The 21,623-nt window shown below is 37.2% G+C and overlaps 1 protein-coding gene across 1 annotated transcript in view; it reads left to right on the forward strand.

The window, feature by feature from the left end:
• Positions 1–21,623, forward strand: part of LOC105387072 (lachesin) — a 63,309-nt gene that overhangs the window by 8,317 nt on the left and 33,369 nt on the right. Inside the window, exons 2-3 of the mRNA XM_048628614.1 lie at positions 2,552–2,862; positions 21,216–21,385. Of these exons, the coding sequence (XP_048484571.1) occupies positions 2,754–2,862; positions 21,216–21,385 (279 nt within the window). The 5' untranslated portion in view covers positions 2,552–2,753. The remainder of the gene's footprint in view (positions 1–2,551; positions 2,863–21,215; positions 21,386–21,623) is intronic.

Here is a 21,623-nt window from a genome sequence, read left to right on the forward strand (position 1 = left end):
ATGCAGAGGATCTCTCTCGCAGTGCAGCGTGGTAATGCCAGCGTGATGGGAACCTTTGGGTCGCGTGCGTCCTGGGTCAGGCTATTTGTATAATATTGAATTATGTTTTTCTATGTCATATGAGTACCTATAATACTATATAATTAATTTTCAGCTAAAGAAATTTCACATGTAGGGATATATTTTAGATTTTGATACTAATTAAATATTTATTATTTCAACTAAGTACCTATCGATCCGGTATGATCTGATATTTTGGTATAATATGTAAAAAACATATTATAGTATATATGTACAATATAGCAGAGTAGTAGTAAGTTCATAAATACTTGTACATGTGCACATGCTTATACTTACTGATTAGTTATTAAATTTAGGAGGACGATAAATATATTTGGTTATCAATTTCGAATTGATGAGTTCATGAATTGAGTTATATCCATTTTGAGGTTGATGCAAGTACCTACCTTATGTTCCATTATTTATTATTCCACAAAGCTGACTACAAACGACTTTAATAAGTACAACAGAGTTGTTTTTTCTCAGTGACATAGCCTTTTTAAACTCATTTATTGTTATTTCAGAAAAGACATACTTATTGACTTTTATTGGAGTAACATGAGAGATGGACACTTTCAGCGAATGTTAGTTCTTGCACTAAACATTTAAACGGCAGTATAGTGTCAGAACAAGACATAGATTTAAAAGTTGCAAGTCTTTCTAATGTGTTAAAAAATATTAGATTTAAATCGTTGACTTAAATATTACTAGCAGACTATTATACAATTTAAAATACGTTTAGCACTGGAAAATATTAATTAACCTAAAACGTTATTTCACCATGCCATATTGATTGAAGAAATGCAATATAATTTTGTGCAAGTCCTACTACTCATAATCTATCGACAATAATCAACATATAACTAGATCTTGGTTATTAATATTTGACCTAAGATTCCTGAATTTACAAAAATACAATTATACATAAATATAAATATGTGGTTTTATATAATATATTTTGCAAGGAGAGATACATTTTCATAGCGGACGACTGACCACCAAAGAGGGTCCTTTAATAAGGTTTACGTTTTACTGGAAACCTTTGAAACGGTTTAAATCCTGCTTTGTTGTCTACGTCCTTGAGTAAATAAATTGTTTTCTAAAAATACCGCCAGACCAAATTTTCTGGACAAAGATATTATTAGCAAAATGTGGACAATAAACCAACTGGATGACTGAAATAAATACTCTGATGTTCATAAAAAAAAACAAAACCAATTCATCTAAATTAAAACCACATACCTACTAAGGTGGAATTTCACCAAACGCTAAACGTATTTAGTCACCACTGTCAAACCTCTGTGGGTACAAAGTTTCTAAAAAAAAGATTTTAAATACGTTTAGTGTTTGCTTAAAGTGACCCTATGGCAGACCGACAGAAAAACACCATAGCTACGTCAAACTAATAGCAACGAAACAGCACAAAAACCAAACCACTCAAGTCCCAAAATGATATCCGTTTCTAGGAATACATTTCCCACGTCCAATTCCTGACTTAACTTTTACGACTTCATTACAGGAATACTGCATCACAGTTGTTGGTAATAAATAGTCAGTCTTCGCCTAGCGCCACTGTAAACAGATGTCCCGCTCAGCTTGAGCCCGTAAAGAGTTAATTATCTCTCTAAGAATACCACCCCAGCTTCCAGGATAGATCCCGAGGGAACTATTAGTTTTGTTGTATTTTTTTCCGTTCATCGGAGTCTTTTTTTTGTGGATTCGTTCTGACGCGTCTGAAAGTTGATACTGAATGATGTCTGCGGTTATGTAAGGTTATGAAAATAGGTGGTGTTAGTTTAGTCGAAAGGTTTTTTTCTTGTTTTGGCGAATGTAGGAGGAGTGTTATTGAGTTGGGGTTGGCGTGAAACAAAACTTTTAGAAAGTAACTTAATTTTCTTCATACGTTCAGATCAAGTTTTTATCTCAACAGGGTGCTGTATTGACCACATTACCACATTTAGTTTAAAAAGAAACGTTCACGTTGGGATTTATAGAAATCACATGAAATATTTTGGTTTCATGTTCAATATTATGAGGCGATTTTGATAATTCAATAATATTAAACTAAAAACAGATATGTATTTATTCAATATAAACTTAAAAAGTATAACGTTTACATTATTTTCAGATTTTTTTACAAGTGGCAAGTATATTTAATAATTTTATGAATAGTTGAGAATGTTTCCTGAATAATAATAGCATTTCGGTTGAATAACGCCGCTATGGCAGGGATGCCGGAGTGTCGCGGCGAGGTCCCGCAATGTCGCCGCACTCCACAAAAATTTAAAATTACAGTCCATGCAAAACACAACCTTACAGCACTATCGCAAACTCTCTAAAACAAACGCGAATCGCAACGAGACCCGAACACGATGATAAGGCTCATTCTACAACAGCAAAGGCCTACCCTTAAATTTTTTATTACCATTTCAGAAACGTAAAAGTATGATTTTATGACGACAACTAATTATCACGATTTCCCTTGTTTCAGGTACGCTGACAAGCCGGGGGAAATGTAAACTTTCGTTATCTAGGATGTAGTTATTTTTAAAGTGATTGGACGGGAGTAAAACGAAAGACTTTCTGTCTGTCTGTCTCTTTTCCTCGCATGTTGCATTGCAGTGACAAAGTGTGTCAGTTTGTGATGTTGCCGTTTTCGGCTAGGGCTATAAAGGGCGAGAGCCGCCGTAAAGATGAGAGAGGGCCGTAAACGTGACTTTTTCGGCAACAAGATGCTACTGACTTTGTACGCCGCCTTGCTTCTCTGGAGGTTTGACTGTAGCGCCGTGGATAATGTTAAAGGTAAGCCCTTGACGTAATAAATAACTCTGTAAGTGTAAGTTGTTTAATAAAATGTGTCGGGATATCGCTTTAAAAAAAATATAATGGAATAGAAAATCATCAAAATATTATTAACAAAACAGACAAAGTTTACTCATGTTATAAGAATATAGAACAATGGGCGGCATTCTCTTACATATATAGGCAATAGAAGAGCTATCTCTTACATACAGGCAATGGAACTCTATCCAATACTCTAATTTGATGGAGTTTTGAAGACACAGTGTTTGCCACTGGCTTATTTAAATGTATCAATGTTATTACGGTCTAAGGACGATAAGATTTTAATTGCCATTGGTATATTTGAAATAGTATGTGTTTCCAGATTATCCATACCACCAGTTTTTAATCCTGTATGTCAATTTGTATGAATCTCCACCAAACAAAACATGTTAATCATTAAAATGATTGAATTCAATATTAATTTTAAACGAGGCAATCATCCAATTAGCTTATTTTGAATCTACCCCGAGATTTGATTGTATCCACTAAATTATTAATTGATAAACCAAGTTATTCATACAGATTGTTAGCTCTCGGTAATAATTGATAGCTAGGAAGCACCGGAAGCTAATATTAGGGAAAATTAATTATCTAGTGTAATTTACAAATGAAGATTAAATTCTATCGCACAGGAGATAGTGGTTGCGGAGAATGAACATTTACCGAGCCTTACTGTTAAAATCAATAATATAAGTAAGAACTTAAGCAGTAAGTAGGTATTACATGTACAGTATATTTGTACAGTCAGCTGCATAAGTAGCTGTACACTTTTGAACCTTGTCAAACTCTCAAATTTAAACATTGATGGTTTGTTATGTACATATTATACATCATCATCAGCCAATAATCATCCACTGCTGGACATAGGTCTCTCCCAAGGAGCGCCACAACACTCGGTCCTCGGCCTTCCTCATCCAACCACTACCCGCCACCCGCCTAAGGTCGTCAGTCCAGCGGGCAGGAGGGCGTCCCACGCTGCGTTTGCCTGTTCGTGGTCTGCACTCGAGAACTCGTCTACCCCATATTATACAATTATACGCATAATGATGTCGATTCTGAAGGCAGAAATTCTAAATTTAGAGCTGTCAAAACCTTAATTTCTTTGTTTAAAATTCGACTCTATGATTGTTTCCGTAGATGTCATTTTACGCTAGCAAATTTTTTAGTTTGACAGCGTTAAAATTAGAATTTCTGCCTTCAGAATCGACATCATTATATGTATAATAATATCTAAGTATATTCAAATATATCATGATCAACCTCTTACATAAAATACTCTCTCTAAATAGTTTCTTCTTAATTTTCATGATTAAGTATATATTTTGCTGTAATTTTCATTTTGACAACGAAATCATTATGGTTTCAAAAAACTATCGATACTTTATTATTAAAACGTAAAAATGTTGTTTGTCAGTATCAAATGTAACCCAAGAGTTAATGATCTAAGAATTTTCTTTACTTACATGGCGTTATCGAAGTTGTTGAATGATTAAACAACGTAATTAGCACCTACTTAGTAACGGATCCGGTATTATCTCCTGTAAAGTATCTTGTGTGAGTCGTAATTAGTTACAAATTGGAAAATCACGATACATACACACCTATAGGTACTTACTTATACAGGGTGAGTCTTTCGTAGCTGCATATCCGGAAGTATGTTAAAGAGCTCTTTATTGATGACCTTGGGATATAACGAAAAAAAAATATGCTTCCCCATACAAAAATCGGTTGTTTACGTGACACTGTGTATGGGGAGTAGACATTTTTTTTCGGGGAAATCCTAAGGTCATCATAACAAAAGTTGTTCAGAATGAAAAGCTCTGTGACCTACTTCCGGATGATCGACTCACCCTGTAATGTTAGTCGATGAAAAATCTCGTCGAAAAGATGGCAACTAGAAACTCAATTTGATTTTCGAGATCTAACGGACTGTACTAATATAAAAATACCTATATCTTTAATAATTACAAGTACATATTTCACAAAAGTTAATTTGCAAAATTTCTTACATTTAAGCTCAATCGACGGTCTACAAAGTTCACAACTAATTAAATTACAGCTACCACCGCAGCTTTCAAACTATCCACCCTTGTATTGTCACCTTACGCTATTCGTATCAAGTGCCCAAGTAAAATTTACCTTACCTTACGAATATTTCAGTTAAAATGTACCTCTTACGGGTCAGGAATAAAGATCTTTGCCAGGTCCAAAGTGTTAAAATTAAGTAGTCCCTCTGTACAAGTCATTCGGTCCGCTGACTCGATGGTACCATGAGACCCTCTCTATATTGCACAAGCTGGAATGTCCTAGGCCTATCCAAGTTTCCGTACAAGTAGTATAGAAGCTAAGCTTACGAATGCATGTAAATTTAAACATAATTATCTCCTACTTCGTAATCTATGTTTTATAGTACTGAAATGTATAGAATTATAATAAATCTAAGTTTTATAAAAATATTTTTTTTAACTAATTTTAATTAATTTTCAATTGTATTCTAGCTTTACATTATTTGTGGTTTGACAAAAGCTTTTCCTGGATAACTGTGCTGAAATGAACCTTTCACAATTAACCATCGATTATAATATGTATGTATGACTACAAAACACAGGAGCAACTCGCTGCTGGTTCACTGTCTTTATTTAAATATTGCAGTAAACAATCGTAATTCCTGCCCTTTCATTTATGAAGCTCTACACTATACTCTCTCTCTGCTTTAGTTTTACAGTGAATTTCGGCCGCAGGTTTTCTGAATTGGTCCAATTTTCATGTAACGACGTAAGTGTCTTGTATTTCAGTACGCTAGAGGTCGTCGACCCCAACTGTAGGACCCGGCTGTTCAGCAGAAATGGAATTGAAAACACTTCATTTACTGACTTGCCTTTTTCTGATGATAAAGGAACTTATAGTGTGTAGGTATTCAGCGTCTGGGTCCACTGGATTACAGATATCTCGAGTAACGGTCAACGAGTATGGAATTTGTAGTAGTCAACCAAATATACAGGGTGTCTTAAGTCATGGAACGAAAAACGGTTCTCCGTATTTAAAGTTCTTCTTAAAATTTTGCGGATTCGATTCCCGGGACAGCCACGACATAATGATTAAGTTAAATTCTTCGGTATTGTTTTTAGGTACATCAATGCAAAATTTTATAAATATACAGTTCAAAACGATCATCTTTTTGAGAAGACTAAGTTGCCATCTAGGCGAATGGTTCCACACCACAGTACCTAATAGGAATTACCCGATTTAAGCAATCCCTCTGAGAAGTATCTATTCTATATAAATGCATTTTTAAACGTAATTAATTTGAGAGGTTTAATTTTTAAAAATTATATGAGCATATTTAATAGGTTCTCCTTCCACACCCACATCACAAGAACGCCGGTCGTTAAAATATAATTACTTAGTTGCAAACATTCTAACTTTCCTAATGTTGTCACACGCAAGCGGGGGCCCTAGTAATGGCTGTTTACGTTGTAACTGAAGCTAACAGCTATAACTCCGCGCACCTCCTAAACATAAACACCGCCCATCTTCAGACCCCACATTGCGCTGAAAAACTACACACCAAGAGGACTATTAACCTTGAACTAAAGACCGAATTGAAACAATAAACTTCCCTGTTTATAGGCGACAGCGCCCCCAAGCGGTGGGAATAGACAACTAGCTTTACAAATCAGAATAGCAGAGCGACGCCGGCGCCTGAAACATTCAGCCAGCGCGCCCCGGGGAGCCACAAAACGTAACGAACCGCCCCGACACCATCCTTTTATGTCTACCAAGACGTTTTTCCGCCAGCAAACTGACTCTGTAAAGATAGATTATTTATGTCCCAGCGCTGCCTTTTGTAGGCACAACCGGAAGAACAGTTGTTTGTCACCGAGTGGGCACAAATAAAACAACCCAAAAAATACAAATCAGTACAGCGTATTTTAATAAAGCACGGTGGCCGCAAAATTCGCCGTGACCGCCCGTTTACCTTTTCGGCGAAATTCTGTCTGCGGGCGAAACGTTCCACTAATTCTGAATTTAAATGCATGAGATCGAATAGGTTCACGCAGAGAGTGGATCCCGCGCCGAGTTTTCCGATTGCCAGTGCTTATGTATTTAAGAGAAAAATGGGACTTTAGATCGTACTTCAGCGTTCACAAAAGAGCGCGGTATCGGAGGATCTCGCCTTCGATTTAGGTGCACGTCGATGTGTTTCCCCTTTGCAGATTTAGGAGTGTTTCTTTTCTTTGATTCTTTTGTGCAACTAATTTTATGTATGATAGGAATGCTATTAGCGTGCGAAGCGAGCAGATGTCGAGAGCTCACGAGGGGTAGGGGTTTTAAATAGCGGGCGAGTGCCGACGACGCGCCGTGGAGTGCCATTGTCAGCCGAAAGATGAGGGCGAAAAGAGCTCCTTCTAATTGTTTGCACATTTCACGTCTCCCCCAGGGTTGCCCCGCACGAGCGCAACCCTCGAAACACACGATATTTATTACCAAAACGATTTGCTCGATATGACTCAATCATTTCAGAAACTGCCTCTTAAAACATGCAAGCCACTTCTGTTTTAGCGAATCGAATGTGAGCAGCGCTGGGAGTGAGTTTATTGACAAACGATTGGCTTTGATGGCCTGAATTTTGGAGCGACACACATTTTACCTATAAAACAAACTGTTATCGGCAAAAGCCAAATGTAATTTATTTGAACATTGTATCAAATAACATATTAAAGCAACCATTGCCCGATTCAAAGTGTTTTTATGTGTGGCTCGTTTAATATAAATAACACTTTTGCAAAAAAAATATAGCAGCATAAAAAACTGGGGTGAGTACACCCCGTTGAAATCACTGGCATACGTAAAATAAATATTTCTCTCCAGCCCTCTTCTATTAAGATAGTGCACTTGTATCTGTCACATCAACACCAGCCCTTTGTGTTTCTGAACCGGGGCATTGTCGGCTGGGGCGATCCCGACATCACTTTATCATCAGCCACACAAAGGGTTGGTCAATCTATAAGAAAATTGGTTTTCAACAGTCATTTTTTCCGTACCCCATTATTTCTCTCGTTTTCCCGTAAACCCGTCCCTTATTGACTGCAATAAACAGCTGATGGCAGAGACCGTTATATTTTGATGAAATTTTTTCACGAAGAATAAAACAGTAACAATTTCTCTCTGTTTTTTTGTAATTAAAAGCTTAGTGCAAATCTGTGGCAAGCTTTTGTTAAACTGTTGGGGCATTTTCGTGTTTTAATAGGTTTTAGCTCAGTTAAAGGGTGGTTTTAATTTGTTTAAAGCCGCGCAGTTTTAGCTTTTAGTTCTGTTTTATAGCGTTTGTTACGTTTAGTTAAAGTGGAAAGAAACTATAAGTGCCATTAACGAGTTCCTACATTTGCATTAAAAGGGATTACCAGCGAAACTTTAACCCTCACTATATTTTACATTAAAATAAATTAATTTAAATTAAACTATAATTTATCATTGTGTAGACTTCACACATTATTACATCACATTCGCAGCCCCTCATAGAGACAATAGAAAAAGCAACAATAGATTTCAATAAATAAGCAACTTATGGCGATGACATGCAAAAAGTTTGATACAACTCAATTTGTGCCCTCTTTTACAGGGTCCCGAGTCTCGGGCCTGTCCCCTGCATTCGACCACTATTAGGGCACCGATACAGCGAATCTGCAGTCCAAAGGCAATCCGTTTAAGGTGCTATAAATCACCCTAACACGATTCCACCCTACCCACTCGTGTCGGGCGCTTCCCGTCCGATCAGCCGTGTTTAGATAGCGGAACTTTCTCATTGGATATAAAGTTTTGAATCTGTCTGCTTTCGTTTAGGTTCGTATCGAAGTCAATTTTGTTTCAATATTAACCTTTATTGCTACGCCAGCCACTTGGGCACCTTTCCCAATGAGGCGCGGCGATTGGAATAATATTTTTTATTTACTCAAACACATTTCTTTCGGTGAAGCGTAGCCAAATAATGTTATTATTTTGTGATAATAATGTATATGTTAACGTATTTTATAAACGTACTTGTCTACTTTTATATGAAAAATTATATGGACCTGATTAATTTAAATTTAAAAAAGTATTTTTTACTAAAAATATCATAATAGTAGATAACACTTTATTTGCACCAAGAACAAAAAATACATAACAAAAACAGTACTTTATTGCTTATAGCAATCTCTACCAGGCAAACTTTGGATGGAAGAGAGTGAGTTTATAAATGATTGTGAGGCAGTTGTGGTGAGTTGTCGGATTGGAAACCCTTCAATCCAGACGTAGTATCGTGACTATTACCGAGGGTGTCCGTGCGTATTGTCTCCGGGGTTAATGCATGTGTCCCGCTCCCCCCGCTACATCTGTCCCCCTCTGTTGTTGCTCGCGCACGTGTCATGGTTTACGTCACCCCCGAGGAAACACCTCTGATAGAGTCCTGTGTCCCTGGTAATTAGGCGCAGAGAATAATATTTAGTTAGATTGTGTTTGTGCACTTGGGGTGATATTGAGGTTGTGAAAGGGTGGGTTAGTTGCAGGAAGTGGCTGTTTGTGAGGCTCACAACATACACATCTGTTTCTGTCAATACAAATCATTTAAGTACATACCTACAATACTCCTATAATGCAAAGCGAAGACACATTTTTTGTTGTTTAATAAAAAAAACATAGGTACTACTTATATGTTTTATCACAAATGATTTCCAAAGCTACACGAGCTAAAAGAAACTGTATGTTGAGATAAAAACAAAAACTGAGAGTGCGAACAACTTTTAAATCTTTTTCATATAAATTATGCAAGCGTCATTCATCCCCTAGCAGCTAGATATAACATGTGTGCAAAATATAATGCAGGCGTCCCTCGAGGAATAAAATAACGCACTTGCTTCTTTTTCATGGCACCCTAGTACGGTGGAGACAAAATATTATTTATGGTTATGGATTTAGTCTCATCAGCAGTGCATTGTTTATATTTGATTGTTCTATTTCAGAAAATACTTATATATTTAAAAATAATACTGTAAGTAATAATCATTACGTCCCACAAGCTTAATTTCATAAAAAACCGGTGAGATATCCGGGACAAAAAGTAGGTAGTCTATGCGGTTCTGCTTTTACAATGTGACGGTTAAGTTTCAATACATACTTATCTGCTATAATTGTATATGCCTGAAAGAGATACACATTCTTACACTTTATAATACTGGTGTTATGTGACAAACCTAATTACCCACACTATTATTATCATCATCTACAGTACATTCAAAATTATAAACAAAACATAATTAATTGAGCAACGTAAAGTGAAAATATTTACGTGTACCTACAGTAAAAACTAATATTTAATCACTAAACGAGTTAAACTGAAAACCTAATTACCCACATGTTTATTTAATCCATATTTTAGCGGAAATTGCAACAGAAACAGCGAACTAACTACCGTGTTGGCAAATGGTTGGTATTGCTAATACTGCGCGAACCATATTATTATGAAATAATGATAATTTACGAAAACACAACCTACGCACGCTAAATTCTAATGATGTACACTAATATAATAAAGTAACACCCGACCATGGGGGTCACTCTAAAGGGTGTTGCAGAAAGGGTATCAAGGGATTTCATTTTCGGTCTTTGATATGTACTCGTAGGTTTCGGCTTAGTATACCCTTTTTGAAACCACCTGTATAATACCTCGTTTACATTCAGCCGAAGTGAGCAGGGAAGTGGGCAGGGAAGGCGGCAGGGAAGTGGGCAGGGCAGTGTGTAAACGCGATACTTCTCATGCCGCTGCCATTGCCACTCGCGCTGCCCGGCGCTCCCCTAAATGGCGGTTTTTTGTGCGGAAGTCAAAGGACCGGCAGCGCGAGCGGCAGTGCGTGTTTACATTCAGCTCCAACGCTCAGTACTCGCCGAGCGCCTGGAGGAGGTTCACTTGAACTTAAGTTGATTGTCTAATAAATTTCGGGGTTTTAACATTTTTTATCGAGAGCTAATTTCTTACGTACTATGGGTACATTCGCGTAACGCATGTGTCTTTTGTTTCTACTACGGATCGTGATCGTTTAGGTAATTGCAACGACTGAACCGATTTTAATGCATCAGATAATGTTGTATCGCTCCTTAGTGGTCGTTTCATTTTTCTGCCTATACATTTTTTCTCCCTATATAAAATGAGACCGCGGCCGATGTAATTATTTCGACGTCTGCCATTGCCGACACTTGAAAGTGAAGTGAGTGGTAGGGCAGTATGTAAACACACACTCCTCTCGATCCTGCTGCAGCAATATTTAGGGAATTATTGCCGGCAGCGCGAGGGGCAGCGGCAGGGGCTGAATGTAAATGGGGTATAAGAAGAATAACAAAGTTTCGGAGCGCTGCTGCGCAAGCCACGACTCTATCTCGTTGTATTAAACGTGCCGATTGCACGACAGCTCTCGTTAATTCGTTTTTCGTCAGCCTAGAGTAACCCTCTAGTTACAGTTCCAGTTAGGAAAATAATACCTAATTAGGTTGATTGTAATTTATGCAATGCTTATGAGAATAAATGGGAGATTTTGATAATGAATTTAAAACAATAGTGTATAGCTTAGAGATCTTACTTCACTGTCTTTACTGTAATAATAATGAAGACAAAAATATTTCTTAGCCAAACAATACAAACTATGAAACTATTCCAGCTTGACTCATAAATTCATCCTCCATAGTCCACAAGAGGCTATTGTAGCAATTACTAAGAATTTGGGTACTTGCAAAATTATTCAAGATTTCGGCTTACGTCGAGTTTATAAACTACAATAATATTTAAGTAGATTAATGGCAGCTATTCTGAAGGCAGAAATTCTAATTTTAATGCTGACAAACTATAAATTTTGCAACCTAAAAATGTAATTTACGCTACCACTCCTAGAGTAGAATTTTAATTAATGAAATTTAGGTTTTGACAGCTCTAAAATTAGAATTTCTGCCTTCAGAATCGACATCAATGTAAGTACAAAATTGACTTACTCTTGAGTTTAAACTCTTGAGAGTAATACCATACCTATTATGTATATTTGAATATTAGCAGCTTCGAAAACGCACGTTCAAATATCTAATATTTCTATCAACTTTGTATAAAAATGCGAACGCATTGGTTGAAGACTTTAATATTATTCTATTAAAAAAATATATATATTCTATTTAATTTTGTCAAAGTTATCTTAATTTTATAGTATTTATTTCACACATCATTTTCTCCATTCTGGAGCAGCGAAACATACGAGAGTTTACGCTAACGCTTCGTTACCCAAATGGATAAATGTTAGTTCCATCAAATGAGTTCCATCAATTAGAGCAGTGCGGGCTATCAGTCTGTCCCTCTCTAATCCACCTGGATTAGTCCCTGTTGTCAGATATGTGATGTTTGTTTGATTGAGTTCTAAATTCAAATTGGATAAATTCAGTTTTTGTTTTTTTATTTTGTATATTTTTCCCGAGTGGCTAGTTACTGGATATCACCCAAGCTTTTAATCTCTAGTGACATCGATGACACAATACTACTACCAATTTTAAAGCAAGCTTTCCATTTGATAGTTGAATAGGATTAAATTTTATCGATGCTTTTGCTTTATATTGCCTTATCCAAACATTGTTTATTTGATTTGATGTATGATGGGCAGATGTTTTGTTGTCAGCGTTGTGTCTTGACTCTGTGTTGTTAGGACGATATAACACTGCCAAAAATTGATGCAACCGTGCGTAACCCGCATTAGCACAAATAGTAATAATCCGTATATTCGGTTGTAAAAATACCTAACTAGCTGTTCCCGCGAGCTTCGCTTCGCCTTAAAAAGTTTTCTCTTGGGAATTCCGGGATAAAAAGTAGCCTTTGTTCTTTCCCAGGGTCTAGACACTCTAGACCTAGGGTCTAGCTAGACACTCTAGACCATCTGTATACTAAATTTCATTCAAAACCGTTCTGTAGTTTTGGCGTGAAAGCGTAACAGACAGAGTTACTTTCGTTTACACACACACATTTATAATATTAGTTAGGATTAGGATTACTTCCAGACATTCAGTGGACATTCCGTTCCACATGAGCAATCCACGGATCAGTTTAAAATCCCGTCAAATCAAGTTATCACTGCAATCTCGAGAGGGATTAAAGGGTCCGGAATTATTGGGATTCCGGTAATTCCGGATAAGCGCGACCCGGGCCGCCCTGGTCACTCTAGCTTACGCAAAAAGTTTTGGAGCGCTTCTGTTGGTCTAAAAGTCTAGACGGCCGAATGGTTAGTGATTGAGTGCTACGCCGATGGTCCCGTTTCTGATTCCAGGCCAGGCCAGATACTTTGTACTTGGTTGCTAACATGTATCTATGTATGTATCAGAGTAGATATATCAGCTGTCCGATACCCAAATTACAGGCCCAGAGTAGTTCCGGGTTGGATGGCCGGTGGCCGCCGTGTGTGAGAGGTCCCCACATATTAGCATTATTATTTTGCTATCGCGTTCCTACGTACCGGTAGCATCACAGCTCACGTTCGTTTGATTTTCGTAAAGGTGGAGTGACCCTCCGGAACGGGAAATAAGCACGAATGTCCGTTACATCGGAGCGGCCAAATGGATCCTACGAGATAAAGTACCCGCCACATACTCGTATAACTATTAACTAAATGCTTCCGTGAATTTTTGTTACCTGCTGGTTTAGATTGACGATATTCGAACAAGAATAGAATAGAATACTCTTTATTTTGCAGTATTAAAGAATACATTACAATTTAACAACTTATATGTAAAATACTACAAAAAAGGCGGTCTTATTGCTTAAAGCAATCTCTGCCAGAAACCTTTGGATGGAAGGGTTAATTTTAACATAATTAATGGGAGTAGAGGTGCAAGGTATACTACTTACAAGATTATGTGTTACATACAAAAACAACGCTGAAGCTGAAAACTGCCCGCATTTTCTTTACTGTAAATCCGTTTTAAGTTTAACCTAATACATACAATACAACCATCGTTGCCTGCCGGGACATACAATGTAAGATAAACCCTCTACTGAAAACTTCATAGTACCTACTTAAAATATAAGACCCTTAGAAATGTACAGTATGAGAGAGCTATACAATATTTGGCTCTATATAATATGTGTAGCTGAAAGTTAGATTCGAACCCAGCAGTTCTATCTGGAATTGAGAAATGTAAAAAGATTACAGGCCCGGCCATTCGTACATTAACTTTATTTTTATTCCTTAGGCTTACACTGTTATGCATTGGCACTTACTATGACATTGCCAAAAATGGGGAGCAGCTATATACCTCTGCAGTGCTTTACTGTATTTTTGTCGTTGTTTTCAGTGTGTGAAATAAATGTTTCTCTATCTTTAGATGAAGAGTAAATACTTAATTGACAGTTAATGTTATCGAGTTCTATTTAAATGTTTATACGTCACTCTGGACGTTTAGATCATGGTGGTAAAATTTTCATACACAACACAACTAAATATTAAAGTACTCGTAGAGGGAAAAGGTTAATTTCTATTGTACAATTGTGCAGACCCTTTCTGAAATCCTGTATAAACACCAAATGTACGTTAATTGTTGTTTAAGCCACTCGACTTAGTTGAGTTATAGTTACGTTTCTACCACAACAACCTTTTGTAGGGTATAACTAAATAGTATAGTTAGGAAGTCGTTAAGGGTAACATTTTTAACCTCCAACTTTAAAAATGGTATTCCAAACTTGAATTGAAATCTGTAACAAATAATAGAATTTTGGCAGAAATTATTGACTCGGCTTCATCTAGAGATCTACAAACAAAAATTATGACATACCTACCTTTTTCATGATCATAATCGTAGGATCACAACTCAGGGACTGTAATCCATTTTGTTGATTGACAATTCATTTCCATAAATACATACAACATAAATATGTTTTTGGTGCATAATTAATACAGCGATTGTTATGAATGTCCTGTAAAATCATTGTGAAGTAAATTGCTTTTTGATTGATTGTAGCTAAATAAATCAGATTTCATCATTTACCGATGAAAATTTATACTGTTCGTTTCGTGATTATAAATAATCATCGGCGCAGTATTATGTCACGACGTCTACAGTCATTAGTGTTATGTACAGTCAGCAAAGACGATGAAAGAGATATGATCCCTTAGGGTGCCATACAAGTCATACAACATATCTCTTTTGCTGACTCTACGTCCCATGAGGTCAAACCTATTGGCATCCCTTGGGAAGCTGGTATAACCTATGGAAAATTTTATCGACTTACCATAAATATAAATACGACTTATTCATTTTGAATTCACGTCGGCAAGCCCAGCGTTTCCTCTCCCTAGAGAATATTCGGTGTGCGTTCGCCGATATATAATATGATAATTAAATTACCCACTCGCTTTGTACAGCAATTAATGCGCTTTTTACTCTCATAATTTATTTATTTAATTTAAATCGCTGCTCAAACCCACGGTTTAATTATTGGAAATATTTCACCAAGCGTGTTTAATATTTACAGGTAGAGACAAATGTAAGTCCCTCGGGTGGTTTATAATATAATACAATTTGCTGGCCATAGGCTGAATGTTTTATTAATAATGTTTCTATTTAGGTAGTAGGCTATGATATTACGTTAGGTAATGATTAAAATGTATTAATACAATAGACAGAAATACGTTCAAATATAAGCAAAATTTATATTTATAGGTGAGAAGTGCCGCGGTAAAAATCAAATAACACACATTAGTCCAAGTTTATTTTAATATTCAGACCATTTCTAATTTATGGATATTAAACTCACGATCAATGAAGAAGTTCCAATGACTTACTCCTAAATACCAAATTACTTACTCCTAAATGGAAAAGGCTAGCTTAATGATGCCTGCTGCAATATTTAGGTACCTATATTTAACAGCGCATAAGAATATTATCAACTAAAAACGTAAATAATCTAATTCCAAAATTTCTGTAAACGTGGAACTTTATCACAGCGCGTGACGGTAGTTTACAAATATTTTTTAAACCTAAACAACTAGCGCAAACTTCAGCTCTCCATTTCTGTCGCTATAAGTCGCGGGCGGATGGTTTCAGGCGCGCGGGTTCATTACGACCCGCTGAAAGCTTCAGCCCTGATAGATGACTGACTCATCGAGAATAATGGCCGCCGTACTGCGAATTATTTACTCCTCTCATCAACTTAACGGGGACTAGACGAATTTGCCAAATAGGATCATGATTGTCCGGCAATCTGGTTGTATTGTAGTGGGGCCGGAATTGGCAGTATTATGTAATAGTATTAAATATGTGTGTGTTAAAGAAGACACGCTTGTTGCGTTATGTGAACATGAATAAGTAGGTATATTTTTTTGGTATTTACAAATAACTGGCTATGAAAAATTATTTTTTATTTATTTATTTATTTATTTATAATAAAATACATTTATTGATTAGCTATATAAAAGTGCCATTAAACCAGATAGGTTTGTCTTGACACTTGAATCTGTAATTGAAATTAATTTAAGTATATCTTAAGTTTATACATTAATTTACGTAGTACAAGTACAGTTAGGTAGATTATTGTATCCTATATTATTACTTATACGGTAATTCGCCTAAGCACCCAACACACATATTACAATTACAATCCACGGCTCAGGTATTTGGCCGCTCGCACGACTCGCATGCAGAAGCGACGAACCAGTTTCGTTATCAGTGACCAGGGAGGTGCGATCTTCCGTCTCGCTCAGATAATTACCGGTGTACATGGTGTTCTAGGATCAGTAGTATGATATGAGCAGTGATAATATAAACAATATAAATATGTATAAGTAATGAGTTATTAAATGTATATATGTTCTTATAGATATGTATACCATATGTGTTGTTTTTTTTTTATTTTATTATTATTATTATAATTATTTATTTATTTTTTAGTTTGCTAAGTGTAAATAATGTTCTTTTAGTTTATATTTTATATTATTTTTATTCATGTTGTCTTTTAAGGAATTTGGTAGGTTATTAAGTACCTAATCGAGGAATTATATAGCTTATTGTTCTTCGTCCGTAGAAGTTGTTGGCTTGAAAAGTACGTAATTTTTTATTAGTAATTTGTCTAGTTTGTATTTTATGTTGTACCGGCTGCCAGTCAGTCCGGTTGTGTTGTTCTACCAGCAGAGCATATTCTAACTTGTTATAGACAGGCATAATTTTGCAATATTTGAAAAGTTCTTGAATATTTTCTCGATTTTGGAATTTAACTTTTTTTGGCACAATGGTCTTTAGGAGCCGCAGTTGTATGTTATAAATTTTTTCTAAGTAAGTTTTGAAGGTTCTGCCATAACTAGTTATGCCGTAGAAGATAGTAGATTCTGCAAGTGCCGTATATAGGTTAAGAAGAATACTGAAGGGAACTTTATTTTTAATTAATGATAGCGTATTTCGTAATCATTTCTGTCACCATAAATATATTCTGTCGTATTTAAGGTTTTCGTGCATACTTATACTTTTGTATCAATCTTTAAACTACCAAATGATAACTCGGGTTTAATCAGTTTTATCCCCGAAATAAGGCAAGCCTGTGTCTTTCTTAATGAATTGGTCTCGGCCTTTCTCGGGCAACAATTTAACGTAGCAGCCCATAGAGAGACGTAACGGCGTCGTAAAAATTGTGAGAAACGTCGACCAATCAGAGGTGAGGTTAGGTCGCTCCAACATCAGCCCCACATTCGGGCCCTTTACCGAAATAGTTTCGGGGCGGCGATAAAAAAGGGTCAACAATTTATAAAAAGAAAGAACAGTAGCCGAGAGTTAAATTCCTTCCTTCCATTACATTTGTAATGTCATTGTGAATGGGGGATTTAGAAGGTATGACTTTACGCAACGCGACGACAGAAACGTATAAAATAATCTCCCAGAGACGCTATAGAATTTATCTTTCACTAAGCATTAGTGTGAGATGGCGACGGCTTGCGTAATACATACACATCGGATTTCTGGATAAACAAAACTCGTCCTAATCAAATAAACTACGAAGAATCTATCAGAACGATTGTCTTGCAAGTGTTTGAATGATCAGAAGAGGGGAAAGTTTGAATGGGGACGATCACAAATTGCTATTCGAGAGTCATCAAATTGATAAACTTTGATCGGTATTCGAAGTAAGACTCGGAGAAGTTCACTCTTAACTCCATTGTCAAGGTTTTATGCAAACAAGAACATCCTGAAACTTTGCTGAGATGTTTGCTGGTTGGACAAAAGTAAGCACCTATTTCAAGTATTAATCCACTTAGATTTTCCAATCCCTTGTCTTCGGGGTTCTTTAGTCTTCTTTGTACTACGTAAATTCCCATTACATTTCAAAGCTTTATTTCCTATTTCCCGGATATGCTTACAGCAACAAATGCAGTTTTCAGATTTCTTTGAGACTGCGCGTTCAAAGGCTCAACATATGCGACTATTTCTATCCACTTGCTAGTGAATGTTTGTTGTTATTCAGCCAGCGGTTCAAATAAATTGCATTGTTTCAACTAACATCTTTGTAATTAAATTACTTTGTGTTTTAGTTGGTATGATGGACTGCATACAATGTGGGTTTTAGCCGTTTTTAGCGTACAATGTATGTAATTTATGTACTTGCAACCACTATATTTATAAAGGACAGCATATTTCCCAGATAAATAAGTAGGTCACGAGATTATTGCTTCCCTTGTGTGGTAGACGGTAGATGAACAGAACATTTAATAAAAAGTATTAGCCCCCAATAATTTTATAAAACCCTCGCATCCGTCTCGTTGACCTTTATTCAGTGAAATACGAGCGAAATCTTTCCTTTTTATATGTATCTGCGGCTTAATCGAGCGGTGGGAACCGCATTCACAGCTATGAAATAGGGGCAAAATTTCACTGGATGCGTATCCGCTTGGAAACAGACAAGGGCTGCCAACGGTTTGCACCTTTGTGAATATAAATATACGACTGAAGTTAGGTTGTATGTAAGAATCCTCGGTTAGAGCCATACATAAGAAGCATTGCCTACGGAGCGGGCTAGTGGATTTGGCTGTGAGATGACCCTAAGTATTTCGGGCGCATAATGTGATCCCGCCGTGCTGTTTGGTAAAACGAATCATCCGCCGCCGGCGAAGGGACCGCCGGAGGGCAACTGTTAAGACGTAGATTTTTTGTAGCGCGATATTTTTGTCGCAGAAATATGTACCGTGTCGTGAAAATTGCAGGCCCTAAAACGTATACCTATGGGGTGGTTCTATCATCTTCTTACATACCTAGGCATATAATATAAACTATGTTGTAACACAGTGTTCTAAACTAAAATTCTTAAAAGTTTATAAAACTCACGTTAAATAGCATTGGTGTCTGTATACGAACGCGCGTTTTACAGTAGCATTTCTTCGTTCTATTCCACAATTAAAACGATGGTATTTCGATATTTTGGGCAGATTTGTCCCCAATATTTCACAAGTTGTCTCTGGTTACTGTCTGTCGCAGACTCTCGGTTGTAAATCAAGATCGTCCCGCGATCGCCGTCTCCGTTGTATACCGAAACGAATTTGAATACGACAAACTCGGTTTCCTCGTAGTTCTTATAACTTGGAAAATAAAAGCGACGTTTCAATAAGCCACCCTTAAGTGCTTACAGGCGCCCTGAGTATAATAAAGAATGAAGCTGAAACGGTGTCGCCATGAAGGGTGCCTATATACATTTTCCTTATCAGTACGCTGAAGGTACAAATAGGAACACCCCATGCCCTGTGGGGCAATCCGAATGGGGCATATATCGTCGGGTCTAATTTGAATAAACGTGAAAGGTCGGCTTTTCCGTTCTCACTTGACTGAAGGCCGAAACGTCTCCTATATTACTATTTTATGTATCCGTTTCCTATATATATCTCTCTCTGCGGATGACCCAGAGATAAGAGTTTCCTAAGTGTGAGGTTTATCGATCTCCAAGTTTAAACGGTCGTTTAAAAGTTTGGCCCCTTACGATTGTCGATATGGAACCCTCAGTTGCCATTGGCGGCCCTACGCGATTTGTTATAAGATTTAGATCTATTTTTTTAAGTCGTTCTTTCAAAGAAAATAAGGAGTTTTGTTTTCAAATACTTTGGAGATTGCCTTGTTACTAAGAAGTATTAAAATCACCAGTTAGTATCACCATGTAATTATGCTGTATTTTTAAAACTACATAACATTTTTTCATGCGGTCTTTTTGCACTTATAAGGAAGGTTTATATTTTACTAATAATATCCCATTGGGAAAACCTTTTATGGCGAAGCGGATCAAGATAAGTATAGGTAAAATTGTGTTTAGTTGTCAAACAGTGTTGAATAAAAATTTCACTACCATAAATATATGATAGCATTTATTTACCATAACAAGGCCGAAAGATACCCAAAACGCATTTGCTCAAGAATAACTAAAAAGCCGTCCTGTCGCCCCTTACGCCCAAAAGTTTGCAACATAGAAGGCCACTATCAACTCAACAAACAACTCGAAACTCGTTATTGTGTGATAATACATAATAATATACTATGTATACTATGTATTCCTCCAGCTTCGCCCCGGTGAAAAGTTTTGTAAGCAAGCGTACGGAATGAAAGCATTAGTTTATATGACTGTTCTTTTGTCTTGTCGCTGTGTTTTGCGCAGTTAGGGCGCCTTCAAATTAGTCGCTAAGTGTCGCGCGACTGCAGCGCTGCTGCAGCGCTGCAGCCGCGCTGCTGTCTAAATTCCATATAAATTATTAACGCGCGACTGCAGCGCTGCTGCCGCGCTGCAGTCGCGCATCTTTTAAATTACAAAATTTATATGGATTTTGACAGCAGCGCGGCTGCAGCGCTGCAGCAGCGCTGCAGTCGCGCGACACTTAAGCGACTAATTTGAAGGCGCCCTTACTCGACAGTTCGCGTAGCGGCTTTGTGACAGTTTAGAAATGTCTGGAAGGTACTCCAATATCTAGAGACGAACAAAAAATAAGTGGAACGCAGTGGGTAATGTAAGGACGCGTCTTTACTAACTTTTTGCGGTGCTTTTAACCGCTATTGTGAGTGTGCCTCATGTTACACCGATTCTGTGGCTAGTGTGGTGGGTTCACCTTTACTTTACCTAGCTAAGTATAGCTCTGTTCTCCAGCTTTAGCTCTTTTCTTTGAGAGTATTGACATAATATATTTCGTGTAACTCCCTAGCTTACTTCCGTAGTGCGTATTTTTTTGGGGTTTCCTTACAGTAAGATTTGATGTCTACATATTTATATTATTTTAACCTAATCTCTCCCATTGTTCCAGCACCCAAGCCCATCCGGCACCAGACCACGGCGCCGCTGAGCCGCGTGGGCCCCACGGCGTCTCTGCGCGAGCCGGAGCCCGACTTCACCGCGCCCATCGACAACGTCACCGCGCCGCTGGGCCGCGAGGCCGTGCTCACCTGCTCCGTCAGCGACCTGCACGACTATAAGGTGAGCTGGTTAATGCAGTCATAGGGTAATGTAATAGTCCAGTGAAAAAAGCACCAAATTGCTGCTAAACGGAAAAAGCTAGCTTGATGACGCCATCTGCTATATTTAAGTCACTAACTTACTATTAGGTAAGCGCCGTTAATACACTCACAGGCAATGAAATGGTGACAGTAGCACAAAATGACTCCTAAACGGAAATGGCTAGCTTAATGACGCCGCCTGCAATATTGAAGAGCAT

This window comes from Plutella xylostella, chromosome 21, assembly GCF_932276165.1.
Source record: "Plutella xylostella chromosome 21, ilPluXylo3.1, whole genome shotgun sequence".
In the NCBI taxonomy this organism is placed as follows: Eukaryota; Metazoa; Arthropoda; class Insecta; order Lepidoptera; family Plutellidae; genus Plutella; species Plutella xylostella.